This window comes from Oncorhynchus clarkii, chromosome 26 (assembly GCF_045791955.1).
Source record: "Oncorhynchus clarkii lewisi isolate Uvic-CL-2024 chromosome 26, UVic_Ocla_1.0, whole genome shotgun sequence".
Taxonomy (NCBI): Eukaryota; Metazoa; Chordata; class Actinopteri; order Salmoniformes; family Salmonidae; genus Oncorhynchus; species Oncorhynchus clarkii.
In genome coordinates this window covers 19,801,184-19,824,086 of record NC_092172.1, presented here as the reverse complement: position 1 = coordinate 19,824,086, position 22,903 = coordinate 19,801,184, and the positions used below count along the sequence as shown (strand labels likewise).

The window sequence follows — 22,903 nt, the reverse complement described above, 5'->3', positions numbered from 1 at the left end:
GACCATAACCATCTGTGTGAGGTGTATACTTTTGTTTCAAAGTAGATTTGCCAAGAAACACTGTGAGCCTGATTTAGCCCACTACAGTTTAACAAAGTGTGCTCCATTTGAAGTAGAAATAATTTTTTACATAAAACTTTATTACATAAAACAAAATATTTAATCATTTTAAAACTACAGGAAATAGATTGACTGCTATGTTAAACAACTGCAGTCATGGCTGCTTTGGTTGTCAACAGCCTTGTTGTGGCTGTTGTAATATTTTGACTGTAGAAAAACCATGTCTCTTAAAATACGTCCTCCAGTGATTTATTTTACTTTTCCTGTTGAAGATAAAAGTTGCCCCTGATCGCCTTCTCACTTCCGTCTCTGCATTTAGCTATTCAGATATTCTGTATCTTTATTGATTTTGTAAGAACAGACATTGCAATGTTTTCAGCTGATGGCAACCTACAATGGTGTTATGCAAAGTGTGCTTGTCAAACATGATGTGAGTATTTTTGCCTTCCATAAACAATGCTACGATGAGAACATGTCAAATGCAATATGACAATACAACTCAATTGGTTTCAAGGAACAACAATAATGACAGGGAGAGATGAAAGGAAACAAAAGCAATACAATGCAATTAGCTTTCCCACTGTGATCTCAATCCAAACACATTCCAGGATGCCTCTCAACACTAAAAACATTTAAAACACTACCACAAAACTTTTAATGTCTGCTGGGGATAGAACAGGACTAGAGTGACAAGAGTGACCATTTTTGACACGTATGTGTTCTGTTGTTGTTGTCTAAATGGCAGGCTTCCAGAGGGGGCATTAGCACTATGGGGGTGGAAGAGCATTTTGTGTTGAGGGGTCTGTGAACAGAGGACCCACCTGCACAGAGGACATACACAGATTGAGAGTCTATTTTGGGAAAACATGGGAGAATGCTAACAGACTCAAAGGGACTCAAAGTGGTCACATACACATACATGGATGAGGCTATAGGACCGTCACCACAGTGCAGCCAGTGCACACACGAGTTGGCCAGGCACCCTGAGCAGATTAGTCAACCCAGAGTCAGGATGTGGGTTGGACACACAAACACGTGTAGGGTTGCAAAATTACGGTAACTTTCCCAAAATTCTGTGGTTTTGCAGAAATTCCAGGTTGAAAGATTCTTGAAATCAGGAGAGAATAAGCAGAAATTCCGGAAACCAACCATGATTTTTTTTAAAAACGGTGAATTTTTGCAAAGTTCCTAGGATTTTTCAAGCCTACACAGATTCGTACTATATAACATGAACACAGGTCTACAGTAAAAAACAAACAGTCATCGACAAGATGTTCTATGCATATTTTTCTATTTAATTCCTTATGGAATTTCTGATTAGAGTACAACAGCAGGGGTAGGAATGAACTATTGTAAGAAACACTAACTCCACTTTTTCAACCCCACTATTGATGTAACATGGAAAACACACAAATTCCAATTCAGTTCCTAATCTGACAAAATGAACAATGCATTGACCTCGATTCTGATTATCCCTTGTTCATGAGTTTATCTCCACAATCTCTGTGTTGAAGTCTGTGAACATGATGACAGAGGCCAGAAAGGGTGGAGGACTCGGTATAGAATCTCATCAACCACGAAACCAGTAAATTGAAACAGAGATGCGTCATCAAACAAGCGGCTGCAGCCAGTCTGTCTGTCAGTGTGACCAAAACCAAGGTCACATGAAATGAGTTGTAATCATAACCACAGTATTATAAATCCATAATCCCTACTGCCGTGTTCTGACTGACTGTTGGCTCCTGCCTCTCCCACCGACCTCTACTCTGCCTCACCACCAGCTATGGTAAATGCTCATATCTAAAGCCAGTTTAATCACATTACCTGGAAGAGAGGAGGATATGCATAAGCAAAAACATCCTACTTGGAATTAGGCTTTGTTTTTTATTAGTATTTTACTCAGGCAAATACTGTGACCTCTTAAACCCGGATTCAAGCCCCCGATGTGGAAAATATGATGTAACGAGAGCAATGAGCTGTGGAGTGGAGTGGAGTGACATTTTGGCAGTTTTGTGCGCTCCAGGAACAGATGAATTGTGGGGGATCCTGCACAGCGTGGAGCCCTGTGTGTTTTTGGCAAGTGGCACCGCCTATCACACACACGATGCTGGCATTCTGCAGTGGCAGAGTGGGTCGTTTGTCAAACGGGACTGTTAAAGCACAGCCCACCTGCCTGTTCACATCATGCTGACACACAATGCAACGTCTCTACCATGGTGCTGTTCTCAGATCTGACTTCCTGGATCACTCCCATCTGCTTTCTCTGACAGGAGTCCTGGTCCATTTGATCTCAGATCAGAGTCTGCTGACAGGGTTCTTACTGACGATATCACAAGCTGAGCAACCACCAACATCACTGTCATAAAAATAGGCCTAACAAAGCAGCATGACGGGGAGTGGGCGTGAGAGGGAGAGAGAGGACGGAGAAAAAGACGGGGGAGAGACAGTTGAAAGAGAGAGAAAGGGGAGTAGAGGGAGAGAGAGAGAGAGAGAGAGAGAGAGTATAGGTTAGAAAGACAGTAGAGAAGGTACATCACAGCAATCCTGACAGTTAAAAGAGAGAGAGAGAGAGAGAGAGAGAGAGAGAGAGAGAGAGAGAGAGAGAGAGAGAGAGAGAGAGAGAGAGAGATAGTATAGGTTAGAAAGGTATATCACAGCGATCTTGACAGTTGCATTATTGCCCTTACAAAACATCACATTAAAAAATCACATTAAAAAAACTTTTCAGACACGTGTGAACAAATCACATGAATTGTTTATTATTTTAACATTTTCATGGTTTTCGGACATGAGTAACACATTGACGGCCACATTTTCAGGTTAGCCTACTGTAACTATAAATGTCTTCTTATGTCATCAAAGAAAGTGTGCATGTTCAAGATAGCATGCAAAGTTCGCAGGTCTGTTGAGATCTTCACAATTTCTAAAATAATCTGTGCAGTCTTGAACAGCATTGATCACTTGTGCTAGGCCTATGTACTTTTAATGTAATCTCAACTACAATCCAGGTCATTTGGTTGTGCTGTTAGTTGAAGCACAGTGATGACACATTAAGTTGTTGTATAAATACAAAAACACCTGACATTATATTCCCATTTGAACTGTGTTGTGCTTTTAAATGGTTGAAAGCGCAGTGATAACACATTTAGATGATAACTAAACCAGGAATATGACATTCTTTTTACATTGGAATTTGGTTGAGCCTTTAGATGGTTGAAAGCATAGTAATTACACATGTAATTCAACAAACTGCAGCCTGTCTTTTTTAGTGGGTAAATTAAGGTTGAAATTTCTCAACCAAATATGACGTGGTGTGCCCAATGGGGACGTACCACAGCCTCTATTCTATTGTCTCCTCTTTTATCATTTATGTTAATTGAGATTCAATAAATAACACTTCCATTTTTCCATAAAATAGCCCCAGCTATTTCCCTAGTGTTGAACGTAGTCAATCAGTCAGTCAATCAGTCAATCAATCAGTCAGTCAGTCAGTCAGTCAGTCAACGAGTCAGTCAATTAGTCAGTCAGTCAATCAGTCAGTTAGTCTGTCAGTCAGCTCACAAAGAGACAGGGAGCCATGGGCACACACACACACACACACACACATTGGCTCAGGGGCATGGCAGCGCAGCATACACAAAGAGCAGAACCACCGGAGCGGCTGAGTTTCTGATACAAGCTGCCTGGCCGTAGCTCTCTCACAGCATTCTTAGACATACAGTGCCTTGCGAAAGTATTCGGCCCCCTTGAACTTTGCGACCTTTTGCCACATTTCAGGCTTCAAACATAAAGATATAAAACTGTATTTTTTTGTGAAGAATCAACAACAAGTGGGACACAATCATGAAGTGGAACGACATTTATTGGATATTTCAAACTTTTTTAACAAATCAAAAACTGAAAAATTGGGCGTGCAAAATGATTCAGCCCCTTTACTTTCAGTGCAGCAAACTCTCTCCAGAAGTTCAGTGACGATCTCTGAATGATCCAATGTTGACCTAAATGACTAATGATGATAAATACAATCCACCTGTGTGTAATCAAGTCTCTGTATAAATGCACCTGCACTGTGATAGTCTCAAAGGTCCGTTAAAAGCGCAGAGAGCATCATGAAGAACAAGGAACACACCAGGCAATTTTTCAGTTTTTGATTTGTTAAAAAAGTTTGAAATATCCAATAAATGTCGTTCCACTTCATGATTGTGTCCCACTTGTTGTTGATTCTTCACAAAAAAATACAGTTTTATATCTTTATGTTTGAAGCCTGAAATGTGGCAAAAGGTCGCAAAGTTCAAGGGGGCCGAATACTTTCGCAAGGCACTGTACTTCATTCAACGTTCCATATTACTTTTTCTAGTAATATACATGTTTACTGTATGCTGTAAGGACACCGCACACTCTGCCCTCTGAGAGCTTCAGAGAGATATTAGCCGTGTAGGTTTCTCCCTGGTGTGAAGGGTGGACCAGTCTCAGGGGTCTGTCTGGTGAGCCTGCTGCTGTGTTTATTTATTCATACCACCTCTTCTCTAATGGAATGTAGCTCTCACTACATAAGGGTGTATGTAGCTCTCACTACATACACCCTTACAAAAAAGCGTTGTACGGGTTAGGGGAGGGTTTAGCCGGGGTAGGCCGTCATTGTAAAATAAGAATTTGTTCTGTTTGCAATGTTTCTACCGGTTGGAATTAGGGTGACCAAATCTTAAAAACTGATGGATCACATTGAAATGGCGACATGGTTCTGCTGTATGAAGGTCACTTCCTATTAAAGGGGCAATCCACAGTTGCTACATACATTTTTGGACTTATAAATGAATGATATATACCCATTGATTCTTGAAGAATATAGGAGTATACAGAGCCTTCAGAAAGTATTCACATCCCTTGACTTTTTCCACATCTTGTTGTGTTGCAGCCTGCATTTAAAATGGATTCAATTGAGATTTGTTTTGTCACTGGCCTACACACAATACCCCATAATGTCAGTGGAATTATGTTTAAAAATGTGCTTTAATTTAAAGCTGAAATGTCTTTAGTCAATAAGTTTTCAACCCCGTTGTTAAAGCCAGTTGTGGAAAAATACTTAAGTAAAGGTAAAGATACCTTAATCGAAAGCGAAAGTTATCTAGTAAAATACTACTTGAGTAAAAGTCTAAAAGTATTTGGTTTTAAATATACCTAAGTATCAAAAGTAAATGTAATTGCTCAAATTTAATTAAGTATCAAATTTCAAATTCCTTATATTAAGCAAAACAGATGGCATGATTTTGAAAATTCATTTGTATTTACGGATAGCCAGGGGCTCTAACACTCAGACATCATTTACAAACATAGTACTTTTTTATTTAGTGAGTCCGTCAGATCAGAGGCAGTAGAGATGGCCAGGGATATTCTCTTGATAAGTGTGTGAATTGGACCATCCTGTCCTGCTAAGCATTCAAATATTAACTAGTACTTTTGGGTGTCAGGGAAAATGTATGGAGTAAAAGTACATTATTTTCTTTAGGAATGTAGTAAAATAAAAGTTGTAAAAAATATTAATAGTAATGAAAAGTACAGACAGATACCACCCAACAACTGCTTAATTAGTACTTTAAAGTATATAAGTACTTTACACCACTGGTTATGGCAAGCCTAAATAAAGTTCAGGAGTAAAAATGTGCACATAATAAGTTGCATGGACTCCCGCTTTGTGCAATAATAGTGTTTAACATGACCTTTGAATGACTACCGCATCTCAATACCGCACACATACAATTATCTATAAGGTCCCTCAGTTGATTAGTGCTTTTCAAACACAGAATCACCAACAAAGACCAGGGAGGTTGTCCAATGCCTCATAAAGAAGGGCACCTATTGGTAAATGGGTAAAACATTTTAAAGCAGACATTGAACATCCCTTTGAGCATGGTGAAGTTATAAATTACACTTTATATGGTGTGTCAATACACCCAGTCACTACAAAGATACATGCGTCCTTCCTAACTCAGTTGCCGGAGAGGAAGGAAACTGCTCAGGGACTTCACCATTAGGTCAATGGTGACTTTAAAACAGTTACAGAGTTGAATGGCTGTGATAGTAGAAAACTGAGGATGGATCAACAACATTGTAGTAACTCCACAATACTAACCTAAATGACAGAGTGAAAAGAATGAAGCCTGTACAGAATGAAAATATTCCAAAACATACATTCTGTTAGCAATAAGGCACTAATGTAAAACTTCAAAAACTGTGGCAAAGAAATTAACTTCATGTCCTGAATACAAAGTGTTATGTTTTGGGCAAATGCAACACGACACATGACTGAGTACAACTCTTCATATTTTCAAGCATGGTGGTGGTTGCATCCTGTTATGGGTATGCTTGTCATCAGCAATGATTAGGGAGTTTTGTGGGGGAATGAAAATAAATGGAATAGAGTTAAGCACAAGCAGAATCGTAGATGAAAAACTGTCTCAGTCTGCTTTCCAACAGACACTGAGAGACAAATTCACCTTTCAGCAGGAAAATAACCTTAAACACAAGGTCAAATATATGCAGGATTTGCTTACCAAGACGGCATTGAATGTTCCTGAGTGGCGTAGTTACAGTCTTGACTTAAATCGGTTTGAAAATATCTGACAAGACTTGGCTGTCTAGCAAAGATCAACACCCAACTTGACAGATCTTGAAGAACTTAAAAAATAAGAATGTGCAAAACTGGTACAATCCAGGTGTGCCAAGCTCTTAGAGACTTACCCAGAAAAATTCAAAGCTGTAATCACTGCCGAATTTGATTTTGACATGGATCGGCTCAGTGTGAATAATTATGGGGTGTGAATACTTATGTAAGTTAGATATTTCTATATTTCATTTTCAATACATTTGCAAATATTTCTAAAAACATGTTTTCACTTTGTCATTATGGGCATAGGTTATTATATGACAGATTTAAAAAAAAATATTGAATCAATTTTGAATTCAGGCTGTTACACAACAAAATGTGGAATAAGTCAAGGGGTTTGAATACTTTTTGAAGGCACTGTAAATTAATTCTTAGTTCAGCTATCGTACCCCATTTGAACCCAAAATATAAGCTTGATATACTCCAACGTTTGTAAACAAAGTAAATGTAAACAACCACTGTATAGCCTAAAAATGATATATGTTGATATCATGGATAGTCAGTCCTTGCGCCCAACAGTGTATTCTATGGATTTGAGAGTGGTTGCATTTCTCCAGCTCCATCCCTCAGCTTTCACTGAAATTGTGCGGGGGAGAACACTTTGTTAAGGTTTCAATTAAGGACTGCCACTTTAAACACCTTTAATAGACTAATGGTGTTATTATATGGTATAATACTATAGTGAGTGAGTTACGCTTGTGCCATTAATATCAAGCAAAACTTCTGAAGTCGACAACAACATTCTTAGTAATGCAAACACAAACAATGATATTGAGAGCAAAATAAAAAATGAATTGTAAATGGATACAAAAAAAACATTTGCAGTGAAACATTTGTTATGACAACGCAATTCAATAAAACGGCTCCCTTTTTCCTGACAATTTTCCCTATGTTTGGTCATGTTGCCCTGGCCTTTGCTTTTGCTGCCTTTTTTCAGTTGCTGCCTTTTTTCCATATGTAAGTTTTGGCACATTCATTCCAGCAACATAGCACCCTGCATCCCACTGCTGGTTTGCTTCTGAAGCTATGCAGTTGGTCCTGGTTGGTCCCTGGATGGGAGACTGGAAGTGGTGTAAAAATAAACATGGCACACAATTGATGTTAATGTTAATGTTCATTTTCATGTATTTTTTTCCTCATGATTTTTTTTCCACAAACGTGACTTATTTTCCCACATTTATTTTCAGCTTCATCTGGACTGACCCTGCTTACCTTCAGAAGCAAACCAGCAGTGAGATGTATGGTGCTGGAATGAATATGCCAAAACTTAAAAATGGAAGAAAACCTCATTGAACATAAATTATTAGAAGAGGAGAGAATAGAATATGTGGTATCCCCACTGGGCACACCACGTAATTTCAACGTCAACATTTGGCTAATATTTGGTTGAGACATTGATCAATGAGATTTCAACCTTTATTCACCCACTCAAAAAGACAGTTTGTTGAATTCCCCATGTGTTATCACTATGCTTTTAACCATCTAAAACACAGGTAGGCAACCCTGGTCCTGGAGTTCTGCAGGCACTTCATGTTTTTGATTTAACCGACCTGGACGACAAGGTGTGTTGAATTAAGGCAATCACTGAACTGATCAATTAGTTCAGTTGGTCTGGTGTGGTGACTAGTTGGAACAGAATCCTGCAGTACCTGCGGCAATCAAGGAACAGGGTTGCCTACCCCTGATCTAAAAGCACAACCAAATTCCAAAGGAAAAAGGTTTTTTGTTTACTTGTTATCAAAATGTGTTATCACTGCGCTTTCAACCATTTCAAAGGACTACGAAGTTCAAATGGGAATATAATGTCAGATGTTTTGTATTTATACAACAACTTAATGTGTCATCACTGTGCTTCAACTAACAGCACAACCAAATGACCTGGATTGTAGATGAGATTACATTAAAAGTACATAGGCCTAGCGCCAGTGATCAATGCTGTTCAAGACGCTGCACAGATTATTATAGAAATTGTGAAGATCTCAACAGACCTGCAACCTTTGCATGCTATCTTGAACATGCACACTTTCTATGATGACATAAGAAGACATTTATAGTTACAGTAATGTATGTGGATGTGTTACTAATTTTAAGGTTGAATAAATACTGTTACATTAGTTTGTAAGATGTCTATAGACTATTTACTGTATTACAAAAGTCATATTGAATTGTGTTTGGATGACAAAGCAACCAAACATCAACATTTGAATTATATCTAATGCTTGGATAGTTTATTCTGAGCCTCTGGCTTAATCCTATTCCTTAACTTTTATTTTTGGTTTAGTTGGAGATGTGAATCCAACATAGACCTTTTGTTAACTTGTTGATACTGTATATGTTGGATTCATGTCTCCATCTCAACCAAAAAGTTAAAGAATAGGACTAAATCTAATCAAACTTTAAATGCACTTTAAATAAAGCTTGATTTGATTTAGTCCTATTCTTTGTCTTAGATTTTTGGTTCTGATGGAGACATGAATCTAACATATCAATTATTAATTTATAGACAAACAGTGAATGTATTTAGCTATTAAGAGATCTCTCCATAATCATTTTCACGATAGCACATTGGTAGTAGTCAGTGATAAATAGAAAATATGGATTTGGTTAAAACCCTGAATGGGAGAACAAATGAATAGGTGTAGATCAACTCTCCAGTAGGAGATGCAGCCCAGCCTACAGTTTTTTTCTGATAGTGGATATAACATTGAAGATCTAATGTTGTTTCAAAGGTTCAACATATTTTGCACAAGGCTGGTCTATGTTGAAAATGGGTTACAATGATGGTATAATGGTGTGGTTGAAATACCACCCTCAAAACAAGTTTAACTTGATGTTTAAAAAAAAATTCAATGTATTATCCAAGTAGATCCCACGTCAAAATATGTTGACAAATTACATTGCTGATTCAACCAGTTTGTGACCAGTGGGTCCTAAATTCACGTGCTTAGTATACTAAGATATTTCGGATCTCTCTCTATCTTTCTCGCTCTCCGAGGACTCTTCCTCCCTCCCTCATCCTCTCACTCTGTCTCTCTATCTTTCTCGCTCTCCGAGGACTCTTCCTCCATCCCTCATCCTCTCACTCTGTCTCTCTATCTTTCTCGCTCTCCGAGGACTCTTCCTCCCTCCCTCATCCTCTCACTCTGTCTCTCTATCTTTCTCGCTCTCCGAGGACTCTTCCTCCCTCCCTCATCCTCTCACTCTGTCTCTCTCTAGCTTTCTGGTTATTTTACTAAACAATTGTATTTCTCTGTCCCAAGCTCTACAACCCTTAAAGGTCCAATGCATCTGTTTTTTTTTTGTCTCAATATCGAATCATTTCTAGGTAACAATGAAGTACCTTACTAGCTAAACTTCCAATTGGCGACAGATTTGAATGCGGATATAAAAAAAGTACATGTGCATTTTCCCACCAGAGGTTTCAATCAAACTGACTTTTTAGGCAATAAAATGCTGATTGTGATGACAGTCCAAATAAAGGCACTTCTGCACTTAAGGCCTAGATTCAATCAGATCAGGCGTTAACCCGCGGTAGCAGACGACCATATAGCTATGTTTTGGCGGTGTCGGCTGTCAAATCACTCTAATAAGAAGTTCAGAACGAGAAAGCATATGATATATAGAAATAATTACTCTTAAATTGAAAAAAAAAAAAAGCAACTAAATAATGAGGATTTCTATCATCCTAATCAAGGTGTAGATTATATCTTAAATTCCTGTGTTCCAACTTGTAAACAAGGCTGTTAATTCGACACTGTGCCGCCAATGGTAATGTCTGCTTTAGGTATAATGCCGAGAGCCACTTGTGGATTTGACAGCTGTAATGCAGTTCCACCTAAGACATTGTCAAAACAACTGCCATGTGGATGTTGGTTTAAGCTCCAGAGTGGCGCGGCAGTTTAAGGCTCTGCATCCCACTGATTGAGACATCACTACAGACACCCTGGCTTGAATCCTGGCTGTGATTGTGAGTCTGATAGTGAGTCCGACTGCCCGTATGGGAGTTGTAGCAATGAGACAAGACAGTAACTACTAACAATTGGATACCACGAAATTGGGGAGAAAAATGGGGTAAAGAAAAAAAAAGAAAGCCCTTTTGTAATTAAGGTAACACAGTTTTAAACTGTTGTCCTGATTAAAGAAGCAATACAACTAGGTAGGGATATCCTTGTCTCATCGCACACTAAAGAATTAAAGAAGCAATAGACTAGAGGAGTATCTGGAGCATCAGCATTTGTGGGTTCGATTACAGGCTTAAAATGGCCAGAAACAAATAACTTTCTTCTGAAACTCATCAGTCTATTCTAGTTCTGAGAAATGAAGGCTATTCCATGGGAGAAATTGCCAAGAAACTGAAGATCTCGTACAATGCTGTGTACAATTCCCTTCACAGAACAGCACAAAATGGCTCTAACCAGAATAGAAAGAGGAGTGGGAGGCCCCGGTGCACAACTGAGCAAGAGGACAAGTACATTAGAGTGTCTAGTTTGAGAAAGAGACGTCTCACAAGTCCTGAACTGGCAGCTTCATTAAATAGTACGCGCAAAACACCAGTCTCAACGTCAACAGTGAAGAGGCAACTAAGGGGTGCTGTTCCTCTGTCCACTGTCTGTGTTATTTCGGCCATCTTAATCTTTTATTTTTATTGGCAAGTCTGAGATATGTATTCTTCTTTGCAACTCTGCCTAGAAGGCCAGCATCCCGGAGTTGCCTCTTCACTGTTGACTTTGAGACTGGTGTTTTGCGGGTACAATTTAATGAAGATGCCAGTTCAGGACTAGTGAGGCGTCTGTAATTTTAATGGACAAAAAATATGCGTCTCTTTCAAAAACAAGGACATTTCTAAGTGACCCCAAACTTTTGAATGGTAGTGTATATACAGTTGAATTCGGAAGTTAACATACACCTTAGCCAAATACATGTGAAGTGTGAAGTTTACATACACTTAGGTTGGAGTCATTAAAACTCATGTTTCAACCACTCCACAAATTTCTTGGAACAAACTATACTTTTGGCAAGTCGGTTAGGACATCTACTTTGTGCATGACACAAGTAATTTTTCCAACAATTTTTTACAGACAGATTATTTCACTTATAATTCACTGTATCACAATTCCAGTGGATCAGAAATTCACAGACACTAAGTTGACTGTGCCTTTAAACAGCTTGGAATATTCCAGAAAATGATGTCATAGTTTTAGAAGCTTCACAATTGACATAATTTCAGTCCATTTTAGGTGTACCCGTGGATGTATATCAAGGCCTACCTTCAAACTCAGTGCCTCTTTGCTTGACATCATGGGAAAATCAAAAGCAATCAGCCAAGACAGATTTGTAGACCTCTACAGGTCTGGTTCATTCTTGGGAGCAATTTCCAAATGCCTGAAGGTACCACGTTCATCTGTGCAAGTATAAACACCATTGGGCCACGCAGCCATCATACCGCTCAGGAAGGAGATGCGTTCTGTGTCCTAGAGAGGAACGTACTTTGGTGTGAAAAGTGCAAATCAATCCCATAACAACAGCAAAGGACGTTGTGAAGATGCTGGAGGAAACAAGTACAAAAGTATGTATATCCACAGTAAAACGAGTCCTATATCGACATAACCTGAAAGGCCGCTCAGCAAAGAAGAAGTCACTGCTCCAAAACCGCCATAATACAGCCAGACTATGGTTTTCAACTGCACATGAAGAAATGTCCTCTGGTCTGATGAAACAAAAATAGATGGCATCATGAGGGATGGAAAATGATGTGGATATATTGAAGCAACATCTCAAGACGTCAGTCAGGAAGTTAAAGATTGGTCGCAAATGGGTCTTCCAAATGGACAATGACCCCAAGCACACTTCCAAAGTTGTGGCAAAATGGCTTAAGGACAACAAAGTCAAGGTATTGGAGTGGCCATCACAAAGCCCTGACCTCAATCCTATAGAAATTTGTTGGCAGAACTGAAAAAGTGTATGCGAGCAAGGAGGCCTTACAAACCTGACTCAGTTACACCATCTCTGTCAAGAGGAATGGGCAAAAATCCACCCAACATAATTTGGGAAACTTGTGGAAGGCTTCCCAAAATGTTTGACCCAAGTTAAACAATTTAAAGGTAATGCTACCAAATACTAATTGAGTATGTCTTCTGACCTACTGGGAATGTAATGAAAGAAATTGTGATACAGTGAATTATAAGTGAAATAATCTGTCTGTAAACAATTGTTGGAAATATTACTTGTTTCATGCATACTAACCGAATTGCCAAAAATATAGCTGGTTGACAAAAATGTTGTGGAGTGATTGAAACACGAGTTTTAATGACTCCAACCTAAGTGTATGTTAGCTTCCGACTTCAACTGTATTTTTTTAAAGCAGATCTGATTCTACGTTTTCATGTCCTGAATAAAAAACTAGTTGAATGTGTTTCCATTGCATTTTTAACACTGCATATGGTTTGTCACAAAAACTGTTGCGATAAATAGCATACTTGCTCAATCTGGTTTTGGTGCAGGCTCTATGGACAAAATTAGGTAATATGATGATATGGATAAAAGCAAGATCCTTTTTTATTTTTAGAATTGTCAGCCAAGCACCGATCATCATGACATCAGCATCATTTAAATGATAGCCTATCCTCAATATCTCTTGGAAATTTGCACGAAGCTCATCAGGGCACTTAACCATCAAAAGTTACGAAGTTCTGAAAGAAGTTCTGATGTTCATTATTTCATCTGCCTATAAACTGCATTGTTTTCCAACATCATCACGTGACTGCACGTTTACTGAGACATTATGGCTTTTCTGTCAATACAGTGCCTTGCGAAAGTATTCGGCCCCCTTGAACTTTGCGACCTTTTGCCACATTTCAGGCTTCAAACATAAAGATATAAAACTGTATTTTTTTGTGAAGAATCAACAACAAGTGGGACACAATCATGAAGTGGAACGACATTTATTGGATATTTCAAACTTTTTTAACAAATCAAAAACTGAAAAATTGGGCGTGCAAAATTATTCAGCCCCCTTAAGTTAATACTTTGTAGCGCCACCTTTTGCTGCGATTACAGCTGTAAGTCGCTTGGGGTATGTCTCTATCAGTTTTGCACATTGAGACTGACATTTTTTCCCATTCCTCCTTGCAAAACAGCTCGAGCTCAGTGAGGTTGGATGGAGAGCATTTGTGAACAGCAGTTTTCAGTTCTTTCCACAGATTCTCGATTGGATTCAGGTCTGGACTTTGACTTGGCCATTCTAACACCTGGATATGTTTATTTTTGAACCATTCCATTGTAGATTTTGCTTTATGTTTTCGATCATTGTCTTGTTGGAAGACAAATCTCCGTCCCAGTCACAGGTCTTTTGCAGACTCCATCAGGTTTTCTTCCAGAATGGTCCTGTATTTGGCTCCATCCATCTTCCCATCAATTTAACCATCTTCCCTGTCCCTGCTGAAGAAAAGCAGGCCCAAACCATGATGCTGCCACCACCATGTTTGACAGCGGGGATGGTGTGTTCAGCTGTGTTGCTTTTACGCCAAACATAACGTTTTGCATTGTTGCCAAAAAGTTCAATTTTGGTTTCATCTGACCAGAGCACCTTCTTCCACATGTTTGGTGTGTCTCCCAGGTGGCTTGTGGCAAACTTTAAACAACACTTTTTTATGGATATCTTTAAGAAATGGCTTTCTTCTTGCCACTCTTCCATAAAGGCCAGATTTGTGCAATATACGACTGATTGTTGTCCTATGGACAGAGTCTCCCACCTCCGCTGTAGATCTCTGCAGTTCATCCAGAGTGATCATGGGCCTCTTGGCTGCATCTCTGATCAGTCTTCTCCTTGTATGAGCTGAAAGTTTAGAGGGACGGCCAGGTCTTGGTAGATTTGCAGTGGTCTGATACTCCTTCCATTTCAATATTATCGCTTGCACAGTGCTCCTTGGGATGTTTAAAGCTTGGGAAATCTTTTGTATCCAAATCCGGCTTTAAACTTCTTCACAACAGTATCTCGGACCTGCCTGGTGTGTTCCTTGTTCTTCATGATGCTCTCTGCGCTTTTGACGGACCTCTGAGACTATCACAGTGCAGGTGCATTTATATGGAGACTTGATTAAACACAGGTGGATTGTATTTATCATCATTAGTCATTTAGGTCAACATTGGATCATTCAGAGATTCTCACTGAACTTCTGGAGAGAGTTTGCTGCACTGAAAGTAAAGGGGCTGAATAATTTTGCACGCCCAATTTTTCAGTTTTTGATTTGTTAAAAAAGTTTGAAATATCCAATAAATGTCGTTCCACTTCATGATTATGTCCCACTTGTTGTTGATTCTTCACAAAAAAATACAGTTTTATATCTTTATGTTTGAAGCCTGAAATGTGAAAAAAGGTCGCAAAGTTCAAGGGGGCCGAATACTTTCGCAAGGCACTGTATTTGCGCATAAAAGCTTTTCCACTGCAACTGTCCATAAATTATATTACAGACCAAAAAATATCCCACGTTGTCTAGCGTATTTTGTTTTGTTGACATTGGAAGTTTTACATAGAAATTAGCTGTTTCCATAATCCCTGTCGTGAATTTATGCATCAGGTCATTCATCTGCATGAAATGGTTAGATGGAAACCTGGTTACTGTGATGGTTTTTAATTAAAATGGTGAAAAAGAAAGATAGCTTCTTAGCAAAGGGCAATTTCTCAAGCAAGAATCTTTCTTGGACTGTCTGGGAATGGTCTGAATGGGGAAGGGAAAACTGACAATTAGCTGTTATTGGCAGAGAGGTTTGGAATTCTCTTTTTTATTGGTCTATTAACTAATTTACCACATCGTGATGTCACCATGGAAGGCCAAAACTCCATCCCACATAAAAAGGCTGAAATTGCAGGCTTTCTTTTCAAACAGCTCTTACACTAAAATGGCATTATCATCATTTTTAACAATTTCACAGTATCATTCCAACATCATAGTGTGGAAATATATACAGTTGAAGTCGGAAGTTTACATACACCTTAGCCAAATACATTTAAAGTCAGTTTGTCACAATTCCTGACATTTAATCCTAGTTAAAAGTACATGTTTTATGACAGTTAGGATCACCACTTTATTTTAAGAATGTGAAATGTCAGAATAATAGTAGAGAAATAGATTTATTTCAGCTTTTATTTCTTTCATCACATTCCCAGTGGGTCAGAAGTTTACAATTAGTATTTGGTAGCATTGCATTTAAATTGTTTAACTTGGGTCAAACGTTTCGGGTAGCCTTCCACAAGCTTCCCACAATATGTTGGGTGAATTTTGGTCCATTCCTCCTGACAGAGCTGGTGTAACTGAGTCAGGTTTGTAGGCCTCCTTGCTCGCACATGCTTTTTCAGTTCTGCCCACAAATTTTCTATAGGATTGAGGTCAGGGCTTTGTGATGGCCACTCCAATACCTTGACTTTATTGTCCTTGAGCCATTTTGCCACAACTTTGGAAGTATGCTTGGAGTCATTGTCCATTTGAAAGACCCGTTTGCGACCAAGCTTTGACTTCTGATGTCTTGAAATGTTGCTTCAATATATCCACATAATTTTCCATCCCTCATGATGCCATCTGTTTTGTGAAGTGCACCAGTTCCTCCTGCAGCAAAGCACCCTCACAACATGATGCTGCCACCCCCGTGCTTCACGGGTTGGGATGGTGTTCTTAAGCTTTTCCTCCAAACATAATGATGGTCATTATGGCCAAACAGTTATATTTTTGTTTCATCAGAACAGAGGACATTTCTCCAAAAAGTATGATCTTCATCCCCATGTGCAGTTGCAATCCGTAGTCTGTTTTTTTTATGGCGGTTTTGGAGCAGTGGCTTTTTCCTTGCTGAGCGGCCTTTCAGGTTATGTCGATATAGGACTCGTTTTACTGTGGATATAGATACTTTTGTACTTGTTTCCTCCAGCATCTTCACAAGGTCAGCAGGGTAGCCTACTGGTTAGAGCGTTGGACTAGTAACTGGATGGTTGCTAGATTGAATCCCCAAGCTGACAAGGTAAAAATCTGTCACTCTGCCCCTGAACAAGGCAGTTAAACCCACTGTTCCTAGGTTGTTATTGAAAATAAAAATGTGTTCTTCATTGATTTGCCTAGTTAAATAAAAAATGGTCCTTTGCTGTTGTTATGGGATTTATTTGCAATTTTCACACCAAAGTACGTTCATCTATAGGAGACAGAACGCGTCTCTTTCCTGAGCGGTATGATGGCTGTGTGGTCCCATGGTGTTTGTACCTGTGTACTATTGTTTGTACAGATGAATGTGGTACTATCAGGCATTTGGAAATTGCTCCCAATGATGAACCAGACTTGTGGAGGTTTACAATTTTTTTTCTGAGGTCTTGGCTGATTTCTTTTGATTTTCCCATGATGTCGAGTAAAGAGGCACAGAGTTTGAAGGTAGGCCTTGAAATACATCCACAGACGCTTCTAAAGCCATGACATAATTTTCTGGATAAAACACAGGTAAATCATGTTTTTGACTGCAGTGGGCTTTTAATAATGGTCTTCTCCCCCCTCGCCCTTTCTCTCGTTTTACATATACGCATGCAGTTACTAAGACGTGCAATAGAAATAGCATCTTTCCCTGTGCACCGATGTAATCCCACTCTCCACAGTTATTGACAACCCTAGTGAAGGCTCAGCTGGGTAGAAGGTTCAGCTCTAGCCCTCGCGTCCTGAAGACTCTCTCGCTCTGTCCTCTCTGCTCCAGTGAGAGAGAGCTGACCCTGTGCCCTTATTCTTCCTACTGGGCTGCTCTAGTCTTGGCTGAACCACAGGATCGATTCACACAGTCTAGCACTGCAGGAGAGCCTGTCAAGCACACAGCCGGATGCCTCAGAGAGTCTAAATCCAACACCACTCTGTTGGCCAACACACTATCACAGTTGCGGACATCTGTCATAATGCAATCTCATGTACCCATGCTCATATTATTATAACATGTATGTGGACACACATAAGTGATCTCTTTCTACCTCTCTGTCGATCTCTCTCTCTCGCAAGCACCCACACCCAGATAAATGACAGACCCATAACACGCTCTCATCACGCCCACGTCCTCTCAAACACACCTCTCCAGTCCTTGGCTAAGCTCAGCTGTGTTTGGAGAGTAAACAGCCGAGTTCCTGTCACCTCAACTCGGGATCCTTTCACTGCCTCACTCACTCCTTCTCTCTCTCTTTTTCTGTCTCTCGTTCCATTAGACAGGGTTATCCCTGGCCAGGCGTATGGGTCGGCATGAGGAAATACCAGAGGGAGAGAGAAAGGGGGGATAGAGTAAGGAGAGGGGAAATAAGGACGGAGGGATTTAGGGAATAGAGAGGCAGTGGGAGAGAAACCAAGAGAAAAGAGATGTGAAAGAAAGGGGGGTGAAAAAAGGGATAGACAGGGAGAGACGAAAACAGGGAGGGAGGGAGGTAGAAGCAGAAAGAGATTGAGTAGGAGATGCATACATACACACTGAGACATACAGACACATACACACATAGAGTGGTATCTATAGCCTGGCATACTCACATCGTGGGCTGCGGTGGTGCTCACTTTTGAACAGGGTCATATCAGGGACGCCAAACAAAGAGGGCGTCTGTGGCTTTCAGACTGGAGACAGAAAGATGGCTGGACGCTTTCCCTGCTTCTCTCTCTCACAATCACTCTCTTTTCTTCTCTCCTTGTGTCCTCTCTTTCTCTCTTCCTGTTTTGGCTCTCTCTCTGCAGACAGGCAGGCTGTGGACTGACGGCTGTGTTACTACTGAATCAATGACAGAGCAGTTAGAGCAGCACCAACAGTATGTACCATCTGTCCCTCTGCAGTGGGGGTGGAGAGAGGAAGCACTGGGTTAGCCCATTAGCTCCAGCAGGCGGGGGGGGGGGGGGGGGGGGGGGGGGGGGGGGGGTTAGTGTGAGTGTGTCAATTTATTTTTCACAGCAACAAGAGCCTGGCTGGGGATCAGGGCTTATAGAGTCTGCCCAGGCAAAGAGAGAGCTGCCAAGAAGTGTGTGTGTGTGTGTGTGTGTGTGTGTGTGTGTGTGTGTGTGTGTGTGTGTGTGTGTGTGTGTGTGTGTGCGTGTTCGCGTGTGTGTAGGGTGTGGTGAAGAGAGGGTAACTCTATCCACAGCCGGGGGCTAAGGGAGTGAAGGGGGGACAGGGGAGGGCAGGGGTCTAAGAGAGGAGCATGAATCTGAGGACACAGCAGAGCCAAATACAGAGATGACGAGAGGAGCTCACCACTGACCTCATATCACACAGGGATGGCATTATACACAGGCACGCACATGCACCAAACACACACACATTATTCAGAGAATGTGGGTGTTGTGGGTGTCAACTGGATGAGTTAACAGTGGAGATCCTTGAGTTCGAGGGGAAAGAGGGAGGGAGAGAGGGCGGGGAGAGAGAGTGATAGAGAGAGAGGGGGGGGGACTCACCTCCCTGTTATGGAGAAAGCAACATTAATTAAGCCTTATCTAAGACAGAGTCATTCTACTGAGGCTAAGACACACACACACACATGCACACAATCAAATGCTGAACACAGACTCACACACACACGCAGTATAAACACAGGCAGTGTCCCTCGAGTGCAATGTGATTAGAGTGAGGAGATAGAGATTACAGACAGGTATAGCAGACCTCTGGTGTTTGTTTCCCTCCACTTGATTAACCAGTCATTTACTCAACAACAGAAACACGTCAATTTAATAAAATAAAACAAATATTTCACATTTATTTAACCAGATAGGCCAGTTGTGAACAAGTTCTCATTTACAACTGCGACCTGGCCAAGTTAAAGAAAAGCAGTGTGACAAAAAACAACAACACAGAGTTACACATGGGATCAACAAAAGTACAGTCAATAACACAATCTATATATAAATCTATATACAGTGTCTGCAAATGGAGTAAGGAGGTAAGGCAATAAATAAATAGGCCAACAGTAGTGAAGTAATTACAATTTAGCAAATTAACACTGGAGTGATTGTCACGACTTCCGCCCAAGTCGGCTCCTCTCCTTGTTCAGGCGGCGTTCAGCGATGGACATCACCGGCTTTCTAGCCATCACCGCTCCATTTTTCATATATCCATTTGTTTTGTCTTGTTCCATACACACCTGGTTTTCATTTCCCCAATCAATCTACTTGTATTTAACCCTCTGTTTCCCATCATGTTTGTGTGTAATTGTTTCATGTTATTGTGGTGTTTTATTACGCGCTTTACTTTTGTTATGTTCCGTGTTTTGAGCACGTGTAATGGGATTTTTTTAATGAATAATGACTAAATGATGTATACATTTAACGTAGAATTATAACTAACAGAATTCCAACCTGTCTTTCTAGTAGTGTTAAATAATGTTTGTTCATTAGGAAGGGGTTATATAGCATAGATCTAGGAAGGAAGGAATGTTTGTGGGTGTAGAAAGAGAATGAAGGGTAGCATTAACCTATGTTTGAACCGACCTGGCTGTAACTCTGGAGAGATAAGATAGGACAGGGAGAGCCCCTCTAGAGCTCTAGTATCTGGGGGAGACTGGAACTGTTAGCTGAGTGGTTATAAACTGTGGTGAGACTCATGAGAAAATCCCTATGTTGGTGTGTATGTATGTGCATAGGTTAGAATGTTAATAAAAGGAACGTATTTGTGTATGTACGGCAGAGCTCTCGCAAATAAACCTGGATCTGATCAATTGTGATCTGGGAATTCTGTCTGTTTTATTTAAGACCAGAAATGTACAACCTCTGGGTATCAGACAGATAAAGATAATTGGAATTTATGAACATTGATTGCAAAATTACTGAACAATTTGGTCCTTCGAGTGGATTTCTAGAGTGGATTTCTAAAATCTGTCCCTGTCTTCCGAAAGATAGCACACCGAAAACCGTGCACGGGCGGGTCGTTGACCCGTAAATTAAAGACCTGGCCCCTGAAATTGGGGTTCAAAGAACAGGCCGGTATATATCTAAGGGCGACAGAGACGGTGACGGAATCTCACGAACATTGCTTTTCCCAGCCTACAAACAAGGTCAGTAAAACTTTATTTGCGTATTTGGGGAATTGACATTTGGAGAAATATGTTTAATGACTCTTGTGTGGTTTAGAAGTTGATTTTTAAAATCCATGAGGCATTCTGATCTGGTGACCTGTCTTTAGAATTGTGTGTAGAGAACCCTGATATAGGTAGTATTCTATGCAATTGGAAGACAGGAATTGGATTTAGAAGCCACCTAGGAATGGAGAAGTCCTCAGCGACTTAGGTCCGAAACGACTTAAGGTATCTGCACTACCAATGCAAACTAATTAATATTGAGATCTAAGTTGGAACCTGATCAATAGTATATTAGTGGGTCAGTAAAGAGCCTATTACAAAGGAATGTAAACTATTTGTGAACCTAGGGAAACTAACGGGAAGGAGATATATATGTAGATTGTGAGAATATACCGTAGGACAAAACTATAGTAATTGGATAACGGTGAAAAGCACACACATAAATCATAGAAGCACATACACCTAGTTAGGGAGAATAAGCATAGTAACTACAAAGTTAACTAGCATTGGGCATTAAATCCTCAAAGGAGGTCCCGGAATTAACGGGAGATGAGAAATAATGCAGGGAAAAGATAAGAGGAACAACTATTTTGGCCCGACTTGGAGGAGAAAGTATGAATTTGACTGACTGTTAACTAACTAGGGTCAGTTAAAGAAAATGTTATGTTTACATTTTACTTTTTTCAGCAATTGTCAATGATCAAGAATCCTGCCGAACAGAGAGTGCAGGCTCCACCAAGAAGAAACCAAGGAAGCGTTCACTCATTTCCAGGATGTTTTCAGCTATAGGCAAAGCCTTGTCCAGTCCCTTTACTTGCTGCTATAAAAAGAAGAGCACCTAACCTTTATTTCAAAATAAATATTTGAAATTAACATAATTGCATTAATTCTTCATGTTGAGTGTTTTTCATTATATATTATTGGATGATATAAAGTGTAGTAGTAGTAGTAGAAGTTGTATAGTTGACTATATTACTTTTACTTTTAAGATAAAAAAAATAAAAAAAATAAGAATAGTGAGCACTTCTCTACAGTTGAAGTCTGATGTTTACATACACCTTAGCAAAATATTTATTTCATCACATCCCCAGTGGGTCAGAAGTTTACATACACTCAATTAGTATTTGGTAGCATTGCCTTTAAATTGTTTAACTTGGGTCAAACGTTTCGGGGAGCCTTCCACAAGCTTCCCACAATAAGTTGACTGAATTTTGGCCCATTCCTCCTGACAGAGCTGGTGTAACTGAGTCAGGTTTGTAGGCCTCCTTGCTCGCACATGCTTTTTCAGTTCTGCCCACAAATTTTCTATATGATTGAGGTCAGGGCTTTGTGATGGCCACTCCAATACCTTGACTTTGTTGTCCTTTAGTCATTTTGCCACAACTTTGGAAGTATGCTTGGGGTTATTGTCCATTTGGAATACCCACTTGCGACCAAGTTTTAACTTCCTGAGTGATGTCTTGAGATGTTACTGCAATATATCCACATCATTTTTTCCCCTCATGATGTCATCTATTTTGTGAAGTGCACCAGTCCCTCCTGCAGCAAAGCACCCCCACAACATGATGCTGCCACCCCGGTGCTTCGCGGTTGGTATGGTGTTCTTCGGCTTGCAAGCCTCCCCCTTTTTCCTCCAAACATAACGATGGTCATTACGGCCAAACAGCTCTATTTTTGTTTCATCAGACCAGAGGATATTTCTCCAAAAAGTATGATATTTGTCCCCATGTGCAGTTGCAAACCATAGTCTGTCTTTTTTTATGTTGGTTTTGGAGCAGTGGCTTCTTCCTTGCTGAGCTGCCTTTCAGGTTATGTCAGTATAGGACTCGTTTAACTGTGGATATAGATACTTTTGTACCTGTTTCCTCCAGCATCTTTACAAGGTCCTTTGCTGTTGTTCTGGGATTGGTTTTCACTTTTCACACCAAAGTACGTTCATCTCTAGGAGACAGAACGCGTCTCCTTCCTGAGCAGTATGACGGCTGCGTGGTCCAATGGTGTTTATACTTGTGTACTATTGTTTGTACAAATGAATGTGGTACCTTCAGGCGTTTGGAAATTGCTCCCAAGGATGAACCAGACTTGTGGAGGGCTACAATTTTTCTGAGGTCTTGGCTGATTTCCCC

General features: G+C 40.1%; 1 protein-coding gene across 2 annotated transcripts in view; it reads right to left on the bottom strand.

Annotated features, from left to right (window-relative positions):
- LOC139384879 (RNA-binding Raly-like protein) overlaps positions 1-18,527 on the bottom strand; it is a 78,060-nt gene extending 59,533 nt beyond the window's left edge. For both annotated transcript variants that reach the window (XM_071129778.1, XM_071129779.1), the window contains exon 1: positions 18,253-18,527. In XM_071129778.1, coding sequence (XP_070985879.1) covers positions 18,253-18,292 — 40 coding nt within the window. In that variant the 5' untranslated portion in view covers positions 18,293-18,527. The remainder of the gene's footprint in view (positions 1-18,252) is intronic.
- Between the last annotated feature and the right edge of the window lie 4,376 nt (positions 18,528-22,903).